General features: G+C 57.4%; 1 protein-coding gene across 1 annotated transcript in view; it reads right to left on the reverse strand.

The window, feature by feature from the left end:
* Positions 1-13,533, reverse strand: part of ELN (elastin) — a gene marked incomplete at its 5' end in the record, with an annotated part of 32,409 nt that extends 18,876 nt beyond the window's left edge. Inside the window, 9 exons of the mRNA XM_079719051.1 lie at positions 44-91; positions 1,000-1,062; positions 1,153-1,206; positions 1,450-1,545; positions 3,349-3,378; positions 5,508-5,540; positions 6,383-6,412; positions 7,382-7,432; positions 13,452-13,533. Coding sequence (XP_079575177.1) covers positions 44-91; positions 1,000-1,062; positions 1,153-1,206; positions 1,450-1,545; positions 3,349-3,378; positions 5,508-5,540; positions 6,383-6,412; positions 7,382-7,432; positions 13,452-13,533 — 487 coding nt within the window. The remainder of the gene's footprint in view (positions 1-43; positions 92-999; positions 1,063-1,152; positions 1,207-1,449; positions 1,546-3,348; positions 3,379-5,507; positions 5,541-6,382; positions 6,413-7,381; positions 7,433-13,451) is intronic.
* Between the last annotated feature and the right edge of the window lie 6,170 nt (positions 13,534-19,703).

A 19,703-nucleotide genomic window follows, 5' to 3' on the forward strand; every position in this document is an offset into this window, starting at 1 on the left:
TGCTCTCCTTGCTACAGGGTCCCCTTTTCCTCCTTGCTCTCACCTGCGCCTGGGAGCACTCCACCTGGGTATACACCTGGGAGCCCCACACCTGTGGCCAAAGAAGGAGAGTGAGCGGCAGCCTGGACTCCAGGGGCCCCTCCCCGCCCTTCCCGCCGTGGCAGCTCCGGGGCTCCCGAGCCAGCCACCTGGATGCCCGGTGGGAGCGGCGAGGGACACGTGCGGTGGCTGCAGCCCTCTTCCCGTAAGTTCCGGAAGTCATCTGCAAACCCTCCTGTGCGTGGATTTGTCCCATCTCCTGGAGCCTGTTTACATGGCCGGCCCAGCCCACCTCTGGGTTAACAGCTTCCAGATGTTCCCTCCCTGCTGTGTGGACTCAGGCAGCCTTTTGTTTAACCTGAAGTCACTTCCTCAAGGGCTTGGTGCAGATGAACAAGCACCGGATGGGGAGTCGGCCCACCCCGGGCTCACCCCTGCTGTGCAGGACCTGGCGGGCCCTTCTGTGCCGACTCCCTTTTTTTTTTTTTTTACGGTACGCAGGCCTCTCACTGTTGTGGCCTCTCCCTTTACGGAGCACAGGCTCCGGACGCGCAGGCTCAGCGGCCATGGCTCACGGGCCCAGCCGCTCTGCAGCATGTGGGATCTTCCCGGACCGGGGCACGAACCCGCGTCCCCTGCATCAGCAGGAGGACTCTCAACCACTACGCCACCAGGGAAGCCCCGACTCCCTATTTTGAGCCTCAGCGTCCCCATCTGTCGCTTGAATGTGGGTGCCACAGAGTCTGTCTCTGAGGTCTGCTCCAAGGTCCTGGAAGAAGGGCCCGGAAGGTAGACCAGGGCCCCTCGCCCCTATCTGGGACACGGCACCATGTTCTGGGCCTGGCTATGCCCCCTGCCCTGCTGCAGCCGGGCCCTGTCCTTCCTGCCCCGTGGGCCTTAGAAGCTCTCGCTCCTCCCTGACCTCTGCCCTCCACCCCCAGGGACCCCATCCACACTGACCTGGCACCTTCCCGGGCTTCACTCCAGCTCCAACTCCTGCTCCAAGCTGAGGTACCACTGCACCTGGTAGGGAAGGGGTCACGTCAGAGTGGGCTCCACCCCCCCACACACACCGTGGCCTTCGCCGGGGCCACCCAGGTCTCGCCTCCATACCTGTAGGCACTCCTAAGCCACCAACGCCGCCAACCCCACCAAGCCCCGCAGCACCTACAGAGCCAGGAGTGGGAGAGGAGAGAGGTCACACCAGGAACTGTCAAAGGCAGGAGGGCCCGGGCCTGAGGTCTGAGCCTGTCACCACCTCTGAGACTCAGGCACAGCTGGCTACCTCCCCACACTCGGGAGATGGAGCTGAGGCTCCCGTCTGCCTGCCCCTCAGGAAAGGTTCTTTGCCAAGTGGAGAGCCTGTGGAGGCCAGAGGGCTTATGGCACGTCCCAAAGGGTAACACTCACCGGCCTTGGCAGCGGCTTTATAGGCTGCAGCAGCGCCAGCTGGGCCGCCGGGCACCAGAGCTCCTGGGAAGGCCCCTGCAGGAAAGGCCCCGAGCCCTGTGGAGAGGAGGATGGGGTGAGGTCCTGCCCGCAGCCCTTCCCTGGCCCGCGCTGCCCACGAGGTACATTTGAGGCTCTTCGGCTCCAAGCAAAGCTGTGACTGCTGCTCCCAGGACGGGATGCGGTGTCAGCGGGCAGTATGGGGCAGGCTGCTCCACTCGGCCTGACAAACCGCAGGGATCTTTCGGGGTCTAACTTTCACAACTCCCTCCTCCAAAAAGCCTTCCTGAAGCCCCGCCGAGGTGGGCGACTCCTTTGGGTTCCTGGGGCTGTTTTCCTCCAGCTCTTGTTACTAGGTTATAACAGCACCCAGGACCCAGCTGTGATTCCCTTGTGCCCTGGACAGCTGCTCGGGGCAGGTGGTCTCAGCACCACCCCTTACACCAGTGCCCAGGACAGGCCCGGTCTGCATCCTTGTACCCCCAACTGCCCTCCATACTGGGCAGATGCTCTGGCCCCCAGAGGGGCATCTTGCCTCGTGTCAACACTAACCTGCCCCAAGGCCAGCACCTACGAGCCCTCCGGCACCAGCAGGGAGAAGAAGACACAGCCAGGTGAGGGGCTGGTGTGGGGCATCGTTCCTGGGCCCAGGGTGGAAAGGGTCTCGTGGAGCAGGGGCAGGACCCTGGTGGTGCTGTGGTCGGCGTGTGGCCGCTCAGGGCCCTAAGCTGGACTCAAACCTTTAGTACTCAGGGGCCAATCTGATAAAATAGCAGCTGCTGTTTAGCAAGCAAACTGCTATGTGCCATGTGGACTGACTGTGTTGACTCCATACAACACTCCCTGACCAGACCTCACTTCCCTTAGAAGGCCCGCCACCTAACGAGGGACCCAGAGGGGCTTTCTGTGAGGGCTGGGGCTGAGCAGGAGCTGCCTGCAAGACCTCACCCAGGCCAGGCCCTGCTCTGCTCCCACGTTAGCTGCCCCACCCCAGGCCTCTCATTGGCTTCCTCGCAGGGGTCCCCTGCCTCAGGCCACACCCTCTCCCCTGTATCTGGAGCCCCTTTGTCCATCCGTCTAGCCTGCCCTGCAGTCCGGGAGCCTCCCTGCAGACAGATGCTAAAATGTTTATGAAAAGCCAAATGGGTCCCTCTGGCTCTCTCCTTCCCACATCTGGGCTCAATCTCTCCTTTTCCCCCTCCAGGAGACATTCCACGGCTTTGGCCAGGACCGATGGGCAATCAGGTTGGAGTTCACAACCGTGCCGGGTTTGTTTCCAATTATGTGAGAATCTCTCCCACAAGCACCAGTCCTGGCCACCAGGGTTCCAAGCTCAGGGGTGGCCTCTCTGGGGACCGACCTCAAACATGCAGGACTGCCGAGCCCTGGAGAGTCCACCTGGCTTTCACTGGGTGTGGTCCCCCGACCCCATTTCCTACTTCTGTGAGCTGGCCCATCTGAAGCCCAGCCAGCCCCTCTGTAGATGGACCTCTGACTCCGGCCAGTCTCCCTTCCGGGCAGGTGTGGTGTGGTCTAGCTGGGCGTGGGGTGTGCCTGGGTCCACTGCCCAGGACTGCAGGCCCTGCCCCTCCTCAGCTCTGGCAGGAGTTTCTCTCTAGCCAGGCCTGTGTCCTGAGCTCCGACAGGGCAGCGGACACGCTCGGGCCTTTCCTGACCACAGAGGGGCTGGGAGGAGAGGATGGGGACCGAACAGGAAGTGAGAAGAGGCTGGGTGCGTGGGGTGGGGCATGCAGCCCCTGTGCGGCCATCTGCCCTCGTTCCGTGCTCCCCCAGAGTTGTCTGACCCCAGGGCCACCCTGTAGCATGACCAGCTACATGCCCTCCTTCCTGTGGACTCACCTGGCCCAAATGCCCCAAGGAGTCCAGCCCCTAGAAAGGATGAGAGAGGGGCGAGGAGTTGACCACGGTTGGTTGCCCAGGGGCCTGGCTTACCCAACCATCTCTATCCCCTGGAGTCAGAGAGCCCTGGATTCAAATCCCGCTGTCCCAAGCTCCTCCTTGCATGAAAGAGCAAGTCACTTCACCTCTCTGAGACTCAGGTTTCCCCACTTACAAAATGGCCAGCGTGTTCCCGACCTTCCTGGGACCAGAGGGCTCGTGGGCAGAGGGCGCAGAGCGTCTGCAGCCTGCCGGGGTGACCGGTGGGTGGCCCCCCTGCTCCCCCCTGTCCTCTTGCGTGGGTGACTGGCCTCCAGCCGGTGCTGGGGGTGTAGGTGGGGCTGGCTCCCAGCTGCCTGGTCCCCCACTGAGAGCCCAGGCAGGGCCACCGGCCGAGGCCCACGTGGAGCAGCTGCCAGGCCATCCACCCTCCACTCGCCAACGGATTAGTTGTTCCCAAGCATGACATGCATTGTCTGTGCCCGGTTCCATCCCATCTGGGCAGGTCCAGGCGTCCCTGCTGCCCGGATGTGGGGAGCTGCCCTTTGTGTGTGGGGGACACTGTGGCCCTGTCCAGGCCTTTGTAGCTCAGAGTCCTAAGGCTGAAAGATGACCTCAGGGAGGTCATGGAGTCCAGCCCCTTTTCATCAGCAGATGCTCTGACTTTCCTCTCGGTCTATGCCTTTACCCCGAGCCAGAAGTTCTTTTGGAAGTCTAAACTAAACATTTCATCAATAAAAGCTTTACTTTATCAACTGCAACTGAATGCATTTTTCACAATCTTCTCTTCATCACAACCTGCCATGTGTCCCCTGCTGCCAGTGGGATCAATCAATCCCTGTTCTAGCTCTGCAGTCATGACCGCTACCATTTGGGTCTTCGCAGCTAAGCACGATCCTAATTCCACACCTTTGTTCATCTAGCCTTTCCCTGTTCTCTCTCTACCGTCAAAGACCCTGCTAAGATCACTCACCCCTCGGAGAAGATAGGAAACAGGTTCAGGTGGGATAAGCAGTGAATCCCGAGGGCTCCAGCCTTGCAGACCCCAACAGACCCCAGCAAACCCCTTGCCCAGGCCTCCTGCCCTCCTGCATCTCTCTCGCCTGGCCCCAGCCCTGTAGTTTCATAACCCAGATGGGCTTGCAGGGAAGGGGAAGCTGGGTCTTGTAGATTCACTTGCACTTGAATCATCGAACATCTGGATTTTGTAAGAGCTGTTGGACATGCAAACTGTCCTGCAGTCCCAGGCTTCAGAGCCAGGGAGACACGGATCAGGGTGGGGGGTGCCAGAGCTGCATGTGAAGCATCTCATGCTATTAGGGCCATAAATCCGGACAGAGACGCCCTTTCCTCCACCTGATCCTTATCCATCAGGGCCTCCTGGAGGAGGAACCCGCCCTCCCTCTTTCCTGGGGTTGTGTTCTCTGGGGCTGATGGTGGACCCTAGTGGCAGATCCAAGCCCCATGGGCAAGGCCGGGATAGATCTGGCCACATCTTCATACTGGAAAACTCCTTGGTCTGGACACAGCTGGAAGGGGCCTGGGAAGGAGGCTCATCTGGGGTCAGGATCAGGGTGCAGCCTAGGGTTAGGTTCAGGGCTTGGTCTGGGGTCAAGATTCAGCCCGGGGTCAGGATAAGGGCTCAGATTGTCATTAAGGACAGGGACATCTAGGATCTTGGCCTGGAGTAAGAGAGGGCTTGGTTTGTGGTCAGGGGCCATTCAGGCAGAGTATGGGGCCCACCATCTGTGTCTGAGCCCACAGGCTTTGTGGCCACTGGAACATCAATTCCTACCTTTGACTCCAGCACCAGGGTTGTTTCTGGGACCCTGTGCACAGGGGACAGTCAGGGCAGCTGGGCACATAGGCACTGGCAGGGTAGGTGCCAGACAGCCCTCACACATGGAGGACAGCAAGCTGCCTCCAGCCTCCTGACCCTGGATGCCCCGGAGCTTGGCCCTAGCCAGGTCATAGGTGGGGCTGACTAGGGGGCAGAGAGGCTGTTGCCGCCCACCACTTCCCTCCCTCCTCCATCCATAGGCTAGGTTCACAGCTCTGCGGACCCTTCCCTCCCCTGCCCCACTGGCACTCACTCAGTGCTCTGAGGCCATGGGTCTTACCTGGCTTGGGTGGTTTGCCTCCAGGGCCCAGTGCTGCAGAGGGAAGAGATGGTGGTAAATGGGGAGTCCCAGCCCACCTGACCTACCACGATCCCCCAGGGCACTGCGGGGTCTCACTGTGGGGTGAGGAATGGTCCTCCCCTCTGCACAGGGAGCTGCTGGGGGCTCAGTGTCCACATGCCTGGGTGGGAAGCCCAGCTCTGGCCCTGATTTGGGGTTACCCTCTCTCACACTGTTTCCCAGCCTCTGAAGGAGATGATGCTTCCCGCACAGTTGGCTTTGCAGGGATATTACTGAGGATCAAAAGAAATATGAAAGAGGGACTTCCCTGGTGGGAATCTGCCTGCCAGTGCAGGGGACATGGGTTGGAGCCCTGGTCCGGGAAGATCCCACATGCCGCAGAGCAACTAAGCCAGTGCGCCACAACTACTGAGCCTGCGCTCTACAGCCCGCGAGCCACAACTACTGAGCCCGTGCACCTAGAGCCCGTGCTACACAACAAGAGAAGCCACCGCAATGAGAAGCCCACGCACCTCAATGAAGAGTAGCCCCCACCCGCAGCAACTAGAGAAAGCCCGTACACAGCAACAAAGACCCAACGCAGCCAAAAATAAGTAAATTAATTAATTTGAAAAAAAAAGAAAGAAATATGAAAGAAGGCAGGGCCTCCAGGGAAAGAGGCCAGGGGGAGGGGCTTAGGGGACTCGTGAGTTCTAGTTCTTAGACAAATCCCTCCCCACTGGACGCTCGGTCTATGAAATGAGGGGTCCCTTAATGTCTGGGCCTTCTGAGGTTCTGAGGTCTGCGCACGTATGTGGACTAGAGTGAGACCCAGACCCCATCGCTGAGGAACCAAGTTTGGTGTCTGAGCTTACCTCCTCCTCCCAGGCCTCCGAGACCAGCCCCTGTGTTGAGGGGAGAGAGAGAGAGAGAGAGAGAGAGAGAGAGAGAGAGAGAGAGAACCATCAGGGCCCCTGCCAGGAAGCCATCCATTGACCCTGGTCAAATCCACCGCTGCCTAGGCATATGACCTCGGGCAAGTCTTGACCTCTGTGAGCCTCCGTTTCCTCATCCATCTCATCGGGGAAACAGCTGTGTGCCTGTGTGTACCTGGGAGTGTGCTGGTAGCTGCCCTCACTTCCACGTTGGTTCTGAACACTCAGACACTTTGTAAGTATCGAAAATATTAGTTTTGATGTTTCAACCTACTTTAAAACATTATGCTTTTTTCTAAATTAAAAGAAACATTGTAAAGCAATTATAGTCCAATAAAGATGTTAAAAAAAAGAAAATATGCCCCCCACCGCCCCCCATGCCATTGAGTTAATATTCTGCCCATTTTCTTTTTTTGGAGGGGGGCCCAATGTCCATCTGTACCTAGTCCTTGCTTTTATATTGTTTTTACTTGAAAATCACTTTACCACGTTACCCGACAGACAGCATATTCATAATTTTTAGTAGTTGCATCATATGAGTTTATTTAACAGTCAGGTGGGTTTCTTGTTTGCATTTTTGCAAAGAACATTCCTACGAACCTTGGGGCAGATGGTTCTTTTTCCCTTCTTTTCAATTATTTCCTTTGAATGGGTTTCCAAGAGTGAGGTGAATGGTTTGAAGCCTAAACAGCAGGGATTGGTGAGGCGGCCACTTTCTGACAGTCTCACAAGCATTGCGTTTCATCTTTCAGAAAATTTGTGCTCTTAATAGTTGTAAAATAGCATCATGTAACTGCTTTTTAAAATAGGAGTAACTTATGGGTCCTCTGGGGTAGGCGTGCCAATGTTCTTCCCTTCTGCAGTGTCACAATGTGCATCTCTTGCAAATGAAATCACCATCTGTCTTACCTGGGAGTGTGACAATTTCATGTACCTTACCTGGAAAGAAGACACCTCCAGGCACTCCACCAGGAACAGCCCCTGGGACCCCTGGAATGAAGTAGGTAGAGTCCCCCATTAGCCAGAATGAATAAAAGCACGCTCATGATAAAGATAATGATGATGATAATAATACTGCGTGTCTGCAAAGCAATTTAGGTTGACTAAGCAAATAATGTTTACAAAGCATTTTCTCATTCATGCTCCTCAAATTGGCCTGGTGAGGTTGGAAGGGCAGGGATTATTATCTTCATGTTAACAGATGTGAAGTCAGGCTCAGAGAGGTTAAGGGATGTGCAGGGGGGTCACACAGGTGGAAAGAGATGGAGCCTGGATTCAAAGCCAGGCCACTCCTCTGAGCATAACGGTTTGCACTGCGTTACCTGGAGAGAGCCTGGCATGGGGCCGGGTCTGAGCACCTTTTGCTGGGCAGCCAAGCCTCTCCAGCCCTGAGCGGCACGGGAGGGGGCCAGAGTTGTGTGAGGGCAGGCCGGACTGTGACAGTGAGCAGTAAGGAATTGTGGCTGCTGCCGACAAAAGTGCAGCCATTCCCACGCTGAGAGGACGGCCGCGTCCTCAGCAACCGGGAAGCAGTGGTTGGGTGGTGCTCTGGCTGTCTGACACAGAGCTGCCTAAAGAGGCGCCGGGGCCCAGAGGGGGACACCATGAATGAGCAAAGTGAATAGTTTCCTAAGGAAAAGCTAATTCACTGGCCAGTCCAGGGGCTGTCTGCCCAGCCCAGATCACGAGTTCAGTCCCCACGGACCAGTGAAGCTCTCACCGGGGAGTACTGTGATGCAGGGCTCCAGACCCAGCCTGCACGTAGTCATGGCAACAGACAGTCCTGGTGCAGACCAGGCCCCGACTCCACTGCCACAGAACAGCCCCAGCCTTGACAAGCCGCCTTGCCGGTGCCCCAGCCCGGGCCCCAGCACCACCCTGCTGAATGGGGCGTGGACTGGGTTGGGGGACAGTGTTGGGCAGCTCCGCAGTGTGACCAGCAGACATCTGGCCCGCTGGCCCCAGGGCCCTGTCAGCCTAAGCCACAGCCCAGCAGGGTGGAGGATGCCAAGCTGTCATGGCCACCCCGTGCCAAAGCCCCGGCGCCACCCGCCTACCTCCCCCCAGGGCCTGAGGCCCCCCAGGCACTGCAATCCAGGCCTGGGGTGTCTAAGCAATCTGCTCAGAGCCTCAGGGGCTCAGGGCAGTGGCCCCAGGAGGCTGGGCCTGCTGGGAATGAGCGCCTGGGTCCTGTCATCGGCTGCCAAGTGCACACATGGTCCGTCCCAGGCCTTTGATGCCTTCTCTGGCTCTGGTCTCCGGCTCCGAGCTCTGAGCTCTGTCTCTTATGTGCCTTTCCCTGTTGTGCTCCAGGCCTTTCTCTGCCTCGGCCTCTCTCCCTCCTCCCTTTCCTCTCTCTCTAAGCCTCTGCTCCAGGGCAGACTGCAGGAACGACATGGTGGGTGGAGGGAGCAAGGGGCTCAGGATAGACCCATCTGGCCTCTAATCTCAGCTGTGCCACTTCTTACCATCTGTGTGACCTCAGGCAAGTCACTTAACCTCTCTGAACCTCAGTTTCCTTTGTAGCAACGTGGGGCTGATAACTGCTGCCTTGCCAGGTTGTTGCAAGCTGTCAGAGTTCAAGAGACCTGTCCTACCCTGGGCCTGGCACTGGGTAACGCTTAAAAAAAAGGTGACACTTTGTTTCTACTTCACTGTACAGTACATGGCCTGAGGCCAGGTATACAGTAGGTGTTCAATAAAGGATGGGTGAGTTAGGTGGAGGGGAGGCAAGGAGGTTGCCTGTGGGTGTGGTCTGACCTGTTCCATCCCCAACCAGCCTAAGGTCTCCCCGCCTCGGGGTGTCCCCACCTCGGGCTGGCCTGGCTGAAGCCCCACTTCCTCTCCTGGGGTTCTGTCCCCTGACCAGTGGCCAGGCCCCTCCTGGGCCTGCCAGCTCCTTCTCTGCTCCTTCTGTCCCCAGCTCTTTCTTCTCCCTACTCTCCACCCCCATGATTCAGATCCCAACAATGTTTGCCAGACTCCGTGCCTGAACCATGACGGCCTGGGGAGCCAGAGGTTTTGATCCCTATTTTGCACTGAGGAAATAGGGAAGGCTTAGTGGGTGTAAAGGATCCGCGCCCGGCCTCTCTTCAAGTGCAGGAGAGGTGAAAATAGAATAAGACAGCAGTTGATTAAAGGCCTTCGAAAGGCAGCAGCCTCCTCTCCTGCCCCATCATGGGAAGGGGCATCCTCCTTCCCACCTCCCCTCCTTGGCCTGAGAAGTTCCTCCTGCCAGGAATGCCCTCTCCTCTATCCAAGTCCTACCCTTCCACCAAGACTGGGCTCAGCTTCTCCCCCCTGCCGTCTCTGAGCCTGTGGTTCTCACTGCTCATCTGGCCCAAAGCAGTTGGCCTGGAGCATACTTGTCTTGTTTTATGTGGGTTTGGCTTGTTTCACCGGCTAGCCCAGGGTGGAACTTGTCTCTTGCGTCTTGGAATCATGATCCTATACTCTCAGGGATCATAACTGTCTTCTGGCCTGGGCTGAAATTCCTTCTGCAAACATCCTATTGTGTTCCTGCTTGCACGCCTCCAGTGACAGGCAAATTCCCACCTCCCGATGCTGTCTGCTCTACCTGCAGAGAGATCTTCCTCCTACTGAGATAGAATCTGCCCCTCTGTCTCTCTCGTTCTGCCTCCCAGAGCCCCAAAGACTGAGGCCCACCTCTCATCCACAGAAGCTCCTCGAACATTTACCTTGTTTCAAGGTCTAACTCAAATGTCACTTCTTCCGTGAAGCCTTTCTGGATTTCCTGGGACTCCTCTAGGCCACCCCCTCTCCCAGTCTTGTCAGCTTCCTCCATTACTGCATCTCTGTTTACACACGGGCTCTCTCCCCACTGGACAAAATGTGGCATGAGTAGCAAGAGGGAAAATTAAACCTCAGAAACGTGCACGAATTTACAAGGGTTGATCAGTCCAAGATAGCAAATTCTGAATAAGAGAATGTACAGTTTTTAAAATTTGCATTCCCACAGTCCTCTTACTTGATGTTTTTTTTTTTTTTTTTTTTTTTTGCAATGGTACACTGTTGGAGCCTCCCACCAGCCCTAGGCAGTAAGTAGGGCAGGGATGTTTCTCCCCATTTTACAGCCAGGGAAACCAAGAGTCAGAGAAATGAAGTGCCTGGCCCAGGAACCACATCTGACCCCAATCACACGCAGGGCATTCTGCATTCCAGATTCTTTGATCTAGGTTCAAAGATCTGGGAGATGGCTGTTTGGGAGTGAGCAGCAATCCAGCAGGCCTTGGCAGGGGGCTTTGCCAGTTCCAAGTCCAGGGGGCCAGCCTGGGGCGCAGATAAGACCACACGAAGCTGTTTGTCGTTTGCATGGAGAAAGGCCGCCAAGGGTTTTTCAAAAACAATCCTCCAGTGACTGACTCTGTCTCCTCCCTCCCCTGGACATGTCTGCCCTCCTGCCTTGGCCCCAGCAGACTTGGAGCAGGATCAACCCCTAACCCCAAGGTCCACGGTCCCGGAGGCGCCTCAGTCACCTGGGCAGCTTTTTACAAGACCTAAAAGTCTGGGTCCCTCCCCAGACCAAATAAAGCAAGAATTCTTGGGTGAGACCCCACATCAGAATTGTTTCAAGTTCCCGGGTAACTCCAATTATGCAGCCAGGGCTGGAAATCCCTGCTGCAAACCGTCTTCAGTTCCGAAATAAGAAAACAAACAAACAAACAAACAAAAAACCACCCAAAACCAAAATGATAAAATTTCTGGGGGTTTGGGGCAGCTGGTCCCAATTATAACTGATTTAATTTCTCTCTCTCTTGTGGCAGCTGATCTTCAAAGCTACTTTTGACCCATCTTAAATGGGTCTAAACAACTTTTACCATCACAGAGTCTTCCCGGGATGCCCCTTCCTTGTCTCCCCTGGCAACACAGTTCTTTGGAACTGGGGAACGCATGAGGGTAATGTCTTCTTGGGATGGGGGAAGCTGGGTTCCCTCAGGACAGCCAGGCAGGTGTGTGCGTGTGTGCGTATATGTGTCTGGGTTGGGGGCCCCTCCCACCTCCCATCTCTCTAGACTTCCTTTGGGAGGCTCTGGGCACAAACCCCAGAAGACCTCATCAATTCACACACCCCTTACTTGGACCCAGCTATTCTACGACCTGGGACGGAGCTGAGAGTTATGTTTGCAAAGAAAGAACAGGACCAATGGAGCATTTAGCCCGGTCATTGAGGATGCATTCTTCTTAGGGCAGGCCCACCCCAGAGTACTTGGTCCCCAGCCTGCCCCTCCCCAAATGCTGCTCAGAACCTGGATCTTTGGCCACCTCATCTTTGGCCCAGGGCAGAGAGCTGGCTGGTACTAATCCCCCTGGGGCTGCCTTAGCCTGTCTGAGCCTCAGTCTCTCCATGTGAAAAGCGTAAATAAACATCCTCTACTCCCAGGGTTCCTGTGGGGACTAACCATCATGCTCCAGGTGGGAGCTCTCTCTGGGGAGGCAGATGTTCTGGGGCCAAACTCCGGGGAGGAGGATCAGACAGGACCAGAGCTGCTACTCTCAGGCATGGGGGTGGCTCCTCCTCTGGGATTGTCTCACTGCCCCCCACGGGCCCCATCTGAGGGTGCACACCATCCCTTGGCCTCGTCCAGACCCAGGAGTTGACCTCTGCAGGAAGTCCCTGCTCCCAGTGGTCCTGCCCAGCTGGTCAATCTCACGGAAAGAGCTGTTGCTCCTGCCCAGTCCCCTGCTCCAGCCCTCCGGCCTGGCCCTGCTGCAACCGGTGCACCTCCCCACGCTGGCCGCCACTGAAGGGCTGATTCTCATGGCGAGGAAGACTCTCCCGGAAACCAGACCCCACCCAGGCTACCCCACCAAAGGCTCGTGAGGCTGCCTGCACCTCTCTTTTCCCGTGGCCAGGAGCACCGTCAGGGACCCGTGGTAGGCCACTCCCAGGGTCCCCCAAGGTGCTAGCAGCCCCCCTGGGGGGGCACCCTCGGGACCCAAGGCAGGGAACATGCCAGGTGGTCAAGGAGTGCCCCAAGGTCCACTCAAGCTCCTGCCACTCACCACTCTCCCTCTGCCAGGAGACGGATACCTTCCCCAGCTTCCTTGTGCTCGCTTGTGTTCCATACCACACATATACACACACACTCACATGCACAGTGACAAACCACACCCAATGACACACCTGGACACCAGATCTCCCACGTATACATGCCTGTTGGGTGGCAGACTTTTACACATGCTAACAGGCACTTTCATGTACCTACAACACCCGTCCTCCCCAAAACACACACACACACACACACACACACACACACACACCTGTCCAAGGATGAACCTGTGAACATTCATCCCCTCACAGAAACCTCCTCCTCTATTTGGTGACACGTCTGGGCATATACACAACATGCACACCTGTGCAATAGCATGTAACACACACACACACACACTCACATGCGTACACGCATGCTCCCAGCCCTCCTCACCAGGGACAGACCACAGCGGCAGCTTTCCAACTCGCAACCCTATAATCAACTTAACCCTGACTTTGATCCGAGCGGGTCCTGACTTCCCAGGGGACAAGGAACCTGTGGAGGTCAGAGAGCTCACTGCCGCTGAGCTGGCCTCCAGCCCAGGTCCCCTGCCCCCAGAGCACACGCGCACACCCAGCAGGTCCACAGGTGTGCAAACTGCCGGTGCCCACAGACCCGACGGGACCTCATTGGCCTTTCCCCAGCATGCTTGCGACCCCCATACCGGGAGATCCCCCAGGACAGAGCAGGGCCCATCAGCCCTCTTGGGGCAGCAGAAGCCGGTGCTGATTTGGGGTCACCCTGAGTCGTGGGGCAATCGTGTGACAGGTTTCTGCTCAGCACGGCTGGCTCCCGGGAGGGGCAGTTCCAAGGATCCAGTGGCTGAGGGGCTCCTGCCTGGGACCCCCTGGAGGATGCTGGGGGTGAAGAGATTCCTCTCGTCCGTCCGTCGGTCCAGCCACCTGAGCGGGAGGCCCGAGGGCTGCGGGCACGTCAGGGAACAGGGTGAGGCCTACCTCCGGGCTGCGAGGGGTGGAGAATACACAGCAGAAGCAGGAGGGCTCCGGGCCGCAGGGCTGCAGCTGTCAGACCCGCCATCTCGGGGAGAAATGCCCTAGCCCGCTCTCTGCGCCTCGTTTTATCCCCAAAGCGTAATTGCTGCCTTGTCGGTCTGCGAGGGAAAGAGGGAGGGAGAGAGGGCGGGCGGGAGGGCGGGAGAAGGGGGAGGCCTCGGGGAGGGGGCCGCGGGGAGGGGGCCGCGGGGAGGGGGCAATTACGAAAGGCCGGCTCGCAGCCTCCCAGGCTGGGTCTGACTGGACTGGACTGTGGGCTTTTTTCCTTAAAACACACGTGCGTGCACACACACACACACACACACACACACACACACACACACACACACACACAGAGTTTCCCCCATCTCTCTCCTGCTTTCCCTCTGTGGCTGTTCTTTCACTGCTGGCCCCGTTCCCCGCCAGAAAGTGCGAGGGGGGCCCCTGCCAGGACAGCCCTCGGGAGAGGAAGCGGGAGGGAGGGCCCTGCAGCCCGGCCAAAGATCCGGCCCCAGCCAAGGCCTGAGTGGCCAGGCCCCCGCCCCTGCGGCTGGGCCCCGGGCCCAGTGTGGGGAGACAGGCCAGCTGTCCCGTGCCTCTGCCCTCACCCCAGCCTTCCAGACTCCCTCAGCACTCCCAGACCTGGCAAGAGACAGCCCTGCCCAAAGCTGGGGACAGGGGTGTTGGTGGATCTGGGGTCCAGGGCCCAGGCCAGTATCCGTAGAGGTCGAGGGCCTGTGGGCAGAATGGCCGGGAAGGTGAGATCATGTTGGCGCTGCCCCGTGGGGCAACTGGGGAAAGGAAGGGGGGCCCTGAGGCACTGCAGGGCTCCATTCTTTGTGGGCTAAGGTCACAGCCTCCTGCCTGAAGCTGGGGAGGGTGTGATGGGTCAGTCTGGGATCCATGTCTGCAGAGGCCAAGGGGCTGCGGGCAGAATAGCCTGGGAGTTAACTCTGTTGGTGTCATTCCCCGGGGCATCTGGGTACATATGGGAGACTCTGACACATCACAGGGGCTCCATCCGTCATGGATCGAGGTGCAGCCCCATGCAGGCCTGTGGGGGCCACAGTGTGTGGTGAAGGTCAGGCTGGATCCCCAGGTGCCCTGCAGAGAACCAGGGGGCTGGGGAGCCCATCCAGACTGATAGGTGGCCCAGCCCCCCTTTATCACTTGGCCCCCACCTGTCCCAATGCTGAGCATCCTTAGCACCCAGACCAGACTCAGGAGCCCCCAGACTGCCGGTTCTCTCCTTGCCCCAGAACTCCCCTGCCTGACATTCCTTTGGTGGCCAGGAGGGGGCGGCCCTGCGCTAAAACAACAGGGACCAGCATTTCCAGAAGGACTCGGGCTGTTCCCGCCTGACTGTGCGGTATGGGGACCCTGGGGATTTGGGGGATGGGGTGGGGTGGGAAACGAGGGGGTCATGCCGCCTCACCCAAGTGGGGAAGAAATTTGGGAGCCAGAGGATAGGAGAGGGAAACTGGTACCTGCCCTCATCACAGCCTGTGAGGGGGGAAAAGTCGAGGCCACGAGTTCTGGGAGCTTTTCCCTGCACCCAGATGGAGAATGAGAGGAGGACACAGCCACAAGTCAGAGGAAAGGGGTTAAAGGACTCCTCCAACCAGGAGCACTGAAGCAGTCTGCAGGGCCTGCAGGGCCTGCAGGGGCAGCCAGGAGTGCAGATGTCAAAGGCCAGGCACTGGCCTCGGTAGGACCTAGGACTAAATTCTGGTTCTAGCACTTTCTAGCAGGTTAACCTCTCCAGAGAACTTCAGCTTCCTCATCTGTCAAATGGTGATAAATATTCCCGCCTAGGAGGTTATTGCAAAGATGGATAAGATGTGGCCATATATTTCTGTACTGTGTCTGCAGATCCAAAATGCTCTGTACACTAGTCCTAGTCCTATAGTGCTACCGTAACTACATTAGTTCTACAAGAACCACTCCTGTGTAGGTATTAGGCTTGGCTCTATGCTGGGTCACTTTGGGACCCTGGGCCACCCCTTTCTCTCCCTGGTCTCAGGCGGCAGCTGCTTCAAGAGTTTGGAAGGGCATGCATGCTAGCAGAACTGTCTTGAAGCTGTGCGTGCACAGCAAGTGTACAGCTCTTACTTCCTATGTGTGTTATTTGGTGGTGATCTGGGGGTAGCTCATGGAGATTATGAGTCCAAGCCAGCCCTTGCTGATGTGGGGAGCGGTGCTCAGGGTTAGGGTCTGAGGCTCAGGGCCTGACTTGTGCCTGCTGGGGGAAGGGAGGGGAGGCGGAGGGGAGGGGTGCATCTGCGTGCCTGCCCCCTCCCGGGGAGGGGGGAGGAAGGGGGTGCTGGGGAGAAGCTGGGCCCCATTTCTCTCGGAGCAGTGACGTGGGCAGGAACCGGCTTTCAGACTTTCAAACCGCAGTCTGCTCAGTCTTTATTAATTCCAGGACTGGGAGAGAGGCTGGTGCCAGCGGGAGAGGGCTTGCTGTGGGGATCCAGGAGAGGTGTGGAGGGGCGCTTGCAGGGATAGACTTGAGGCTGCTGGGCCAGGCCGCTCCCCACAGGACCAGGGCCCCGTGTCCTGTCCCCCAGCTGCATCCCCCCTTCTTCGTAGCATCCTGTATTACGGGAGTTCCATGAACTCATATCCGACAAGGCTTCTGTACACCTCAAGAGGGGGCCTCAATTCAGAATTACCCACCCACTTGCTCCTGGGCAGCCAGGTGAGTCACTGACAGGCTGTCCCTGTCCACCAGCATCTCCAGGTGTAGCCGTTTAGAAAAAAAAGAGCCCCAGCCTCCACTTGGCTCTCAGCATGTCATTGCTTTGCTCAGAAACCCTCAGTTGCTTCTCAGATAAAGTCCAGACTTCTGAGTACGGCCTTCAAGGCCTTGCCTGACCCAACTCCACTGCTCTGCTTCCCTCCTTCCTTCTGGCTGGTGGAGCTGCTCCCCAGCAGCCTGGACTTGTCCTGGAGGGCTAGGTGTTAGACCTTTGTTGCTGAGGTTCCCTGGTCTCAGCTTCCTCCAGGTCTGTGCCCCTCAGCATCCCTGCCCCTGGAACCTCTCTGATGCTTCTTGGGTTGAACTTGGTGCTTCATCTTATCCCCCACTGACCAGCCTGGCCATCACTGAAGGCAGTTTGAGGACAGACCCATTTCTATCTCCCTCGTTGTCCAAGAGTATGGGATGACAAACACAGACGTGCACGCCAGGAGATGTGAGCAGAGTTCTGGTGGTATGGACAGAGCTCCAGAATCCTGGGAGGTGTGGTTTCTGTTTTCTTCCTTGTCTTCATATGGTCCTTTTATCCGTTGAATGCAGGATGCGCTGTCTGCATGGGACCTTGGACCAGAGAGAGTAAGCGTGCACTGCTGGGCTAGGCTGGGAAGAGCTGGGTGTCATCCAGACCTGGGACCCCTACTGGGGTCCCTCCCAGTGAGGGGGCCACTGTTGTCAGTCATTTACGCCTCTGTGTGGGTGAGTGTCCCTCCAGGTGGTCCCACAGGAAATAAGGTCCAGGTTATACCAATAGGGGAGACATGAATTTCTCATATGGACCCAAGTGAGATTTGGGAAGGAAATGCATGCTGGTTGGGTAGCATAGGTTCCAGTGTAGACGCTCCAAGAGAGAATTAGCAGGAAGGCAGAGTGAGGGACTCTGGCCCATCCCATCTCATCCATGAGACACAGCTGCGGACATTAAGTCCAAGGTTTCCCCTTTGATTTTAAACTTTCTAGTAGCCACATAAAATGAAAGAAAACTTAAGTAAAACTAATGTGAATAATAAGCTATGTTTAACCCAATATATCTAAAAGATTATCACTTGAACAGATATAAAAATTATTCATGATGTATTTTGCATTCTTTTTTGTATTAAGTCTTTTTTTTTTTTTTTTCGCGGTACGCGGGCCTCTCACTGTTGTGGCCTCTCCTGTTGCGGAGCACAGGCTCCAGACACGCAGGCTCAGCGGCCATGGCTCACGGGCCCAGCCGCTCCGCGGCATGTGGGATCTTCCCGGACCGGGGCACGAACCCATGTCCCCTGCATCGGCAGGCGGACTCTCAACCACTGCGCCACCAGGAAAGCCCTGTATTAAGTCTTAAAACTGGAACATAGGTTACACTCAGAGCACATCTCGATTTGGATTAGTCACATTTCAAGCGCTCAGTAAGCACATGTGGCCAGTGGCTGCAGGGTGGACGGTGCAGGGTGAGACCACGAGGGGTCTGGTGGGGATGAGCCCGACTTGGGACAAGCGAGGAGGGAATATCGAGGGTGGTTCCTGCTACTGAAAGGTTACAGGTGGGACGGGGCATGAGGGTGAGGGACAGAGGGACGAAGGGAAGTCCTTGAGGGCCCGCAGGGGGAGGCCTGAGGCGCACACACCACAGGGGAGAGGCCATCGTGCTGATGACCGAGCCAGAGGGGGCGGCCTCCTACTGAGGGGTACCAGGCAGCCTCGGCCCAGAGCCAACATTTCAGACAGGAGAGGAGAAAAGCCTTCTGCATCTCGGCCTCCCCAGAGGCGACTGGGCCCTCCTCAGCGGACCTCACTGGAGGTAAAGTGTCTGTAGCTGAAAGAGATCGGACGCGGCAGATCTGGGCAACTCATGGAATCTCATTTCATCACACGGGATCAGCCCAAGGGAGGTACAGGCTGTGCTCAGAGCGGGGTTTGGAAGTTGGGGAGGCGGGCTAGAATTTCTGCAACCCCCAGGCTGGGGTGTCGGGAGCAGGCTGGGGGTGCAAAGGGGCCAGCGGTCATCATTGTGACATGGATTAACGCTGATTAGTGTGTGAGCTTGGATGGATCACCTAGTAATTAATAACCGATAATGGTGACATTAATAGTAATTAACCCTCAGCAGCCCTCACTTTCTCTCATGGAGACAGGGGTCTTCACAATCCTTTAAGATGAATGACTCGTGTCCGTACGAGTCTGGTATACAGCAAGTGCTCAAAAGTGGGACGGGGTCCGTGACACCATTTCAGGCAACTGAAGCAGACGTTTGAAGCTGGGGGAGCGGGAGGCCCAGGGGGAAGTCCCCTCCCCATGAGCGCCAGCTCCACCGCTGGCCCAGGGTGTCCCAGCTCCCGAGGCACGCATCTCTGATCCAGCCACCTCTGACCAGGCCTGGGTGTTTGTGTGTCTGAGTCATTTGTCAGTCTGGGTCCTTGGCCCGTGCGAGCTGGGAGGGTGGGTGTCCCAGACGGGCCGTTCTGCCCCGTGCTGTTCCCACATTGCCTCACGGGCTGTCTGCTGCGGTCTGGGGAGAGCATTGTGAGCCAGGTGTTTTGTGCACCCCTCCCCAGGGGACCCAGGACAGAGGAGTGCAGAGCACGCCTCTCATTGCTTTGACACTTGACAGTTTACAAAGCACATCTCCATTTTCAATCGGAGATATTATTAGCCAAGCTTATAAACACAGGGGTTAGGAGCCCTGTCTACGAACTCGGGCCACCAGAAAGAGCACTCCTATCTCCTTTAGATCTATTTAATTTTAACTCAGAGCCCCTGTCACATGGGCGGGGGCAGTAAATTCCATCCCAGTTACTGGGTCTCTCGGCCTCCACAGTCCGTCCCCAGCCCAAATCCAGGAGTCTCCTCTAAGTCCTAGCCTCAATCACTCCCTTGTGGGAGCCTCTGTGCCTTTGTGCACCCTGACACTGTGCTGAAGCGGGGGAGCCTGGGGCCTGGGCCGCCTCTGGGGATACCTGCAAGGGGTGATCCACTCATGGGACTCACAGGGGACTGTCCCAATCCCAGAGCAGGACACCTTTCCTCTGGGTCTCCTGCTCCTATGGGATTCTGACTCAGAGAGAAGATGACTTCAGTCTGCTTTGGCTGGCAGCATGGTGAGCTGCAGGAAGGGAGGGATACAGGACTGACACACACAGGTATCCACGACCGAATAAACTATCCTGCTCCCCAGGTGGGGAAACTGAGTCTTGAGGAAGCACACCCCTGGCCCAAGGTCACCCCAAAGCATTGTGGCCTGGGGCTGAGGCCTTCAGGGTATTTCACTCCACCAGCCCCACCATTCTCTGATGGGGTGATGGCCGCAGCTTTGGGGTACACTCAGCAACTGGAGAGCAGGGCCTTCTCTTCCCTGGGCTGGGCACAGAGTAGGGCCTGGGGCCGAGCTGCCTGCCCCCAGGGGTTCCCACAGGGCTCCGGGAGCTGGTGCGCAGAGCTGTCCGGCCCCCCCGCCCCCGCCCTCCTCCGTGCTGCCT

The sequence above is a fragment of the Hyperoodon ampullatus genome, assembly GCF_949752795.1.
Source record: "Hyperoodon ampullatus genome assembly, chromosome: 14".
Taxonomy (NCBI): Eukaryota; Metazoa; Chordata; class Mammalia; order Artiodactyla; family Ziphiidae; genus Hyperoodon; species Hyperoodon ampullatus.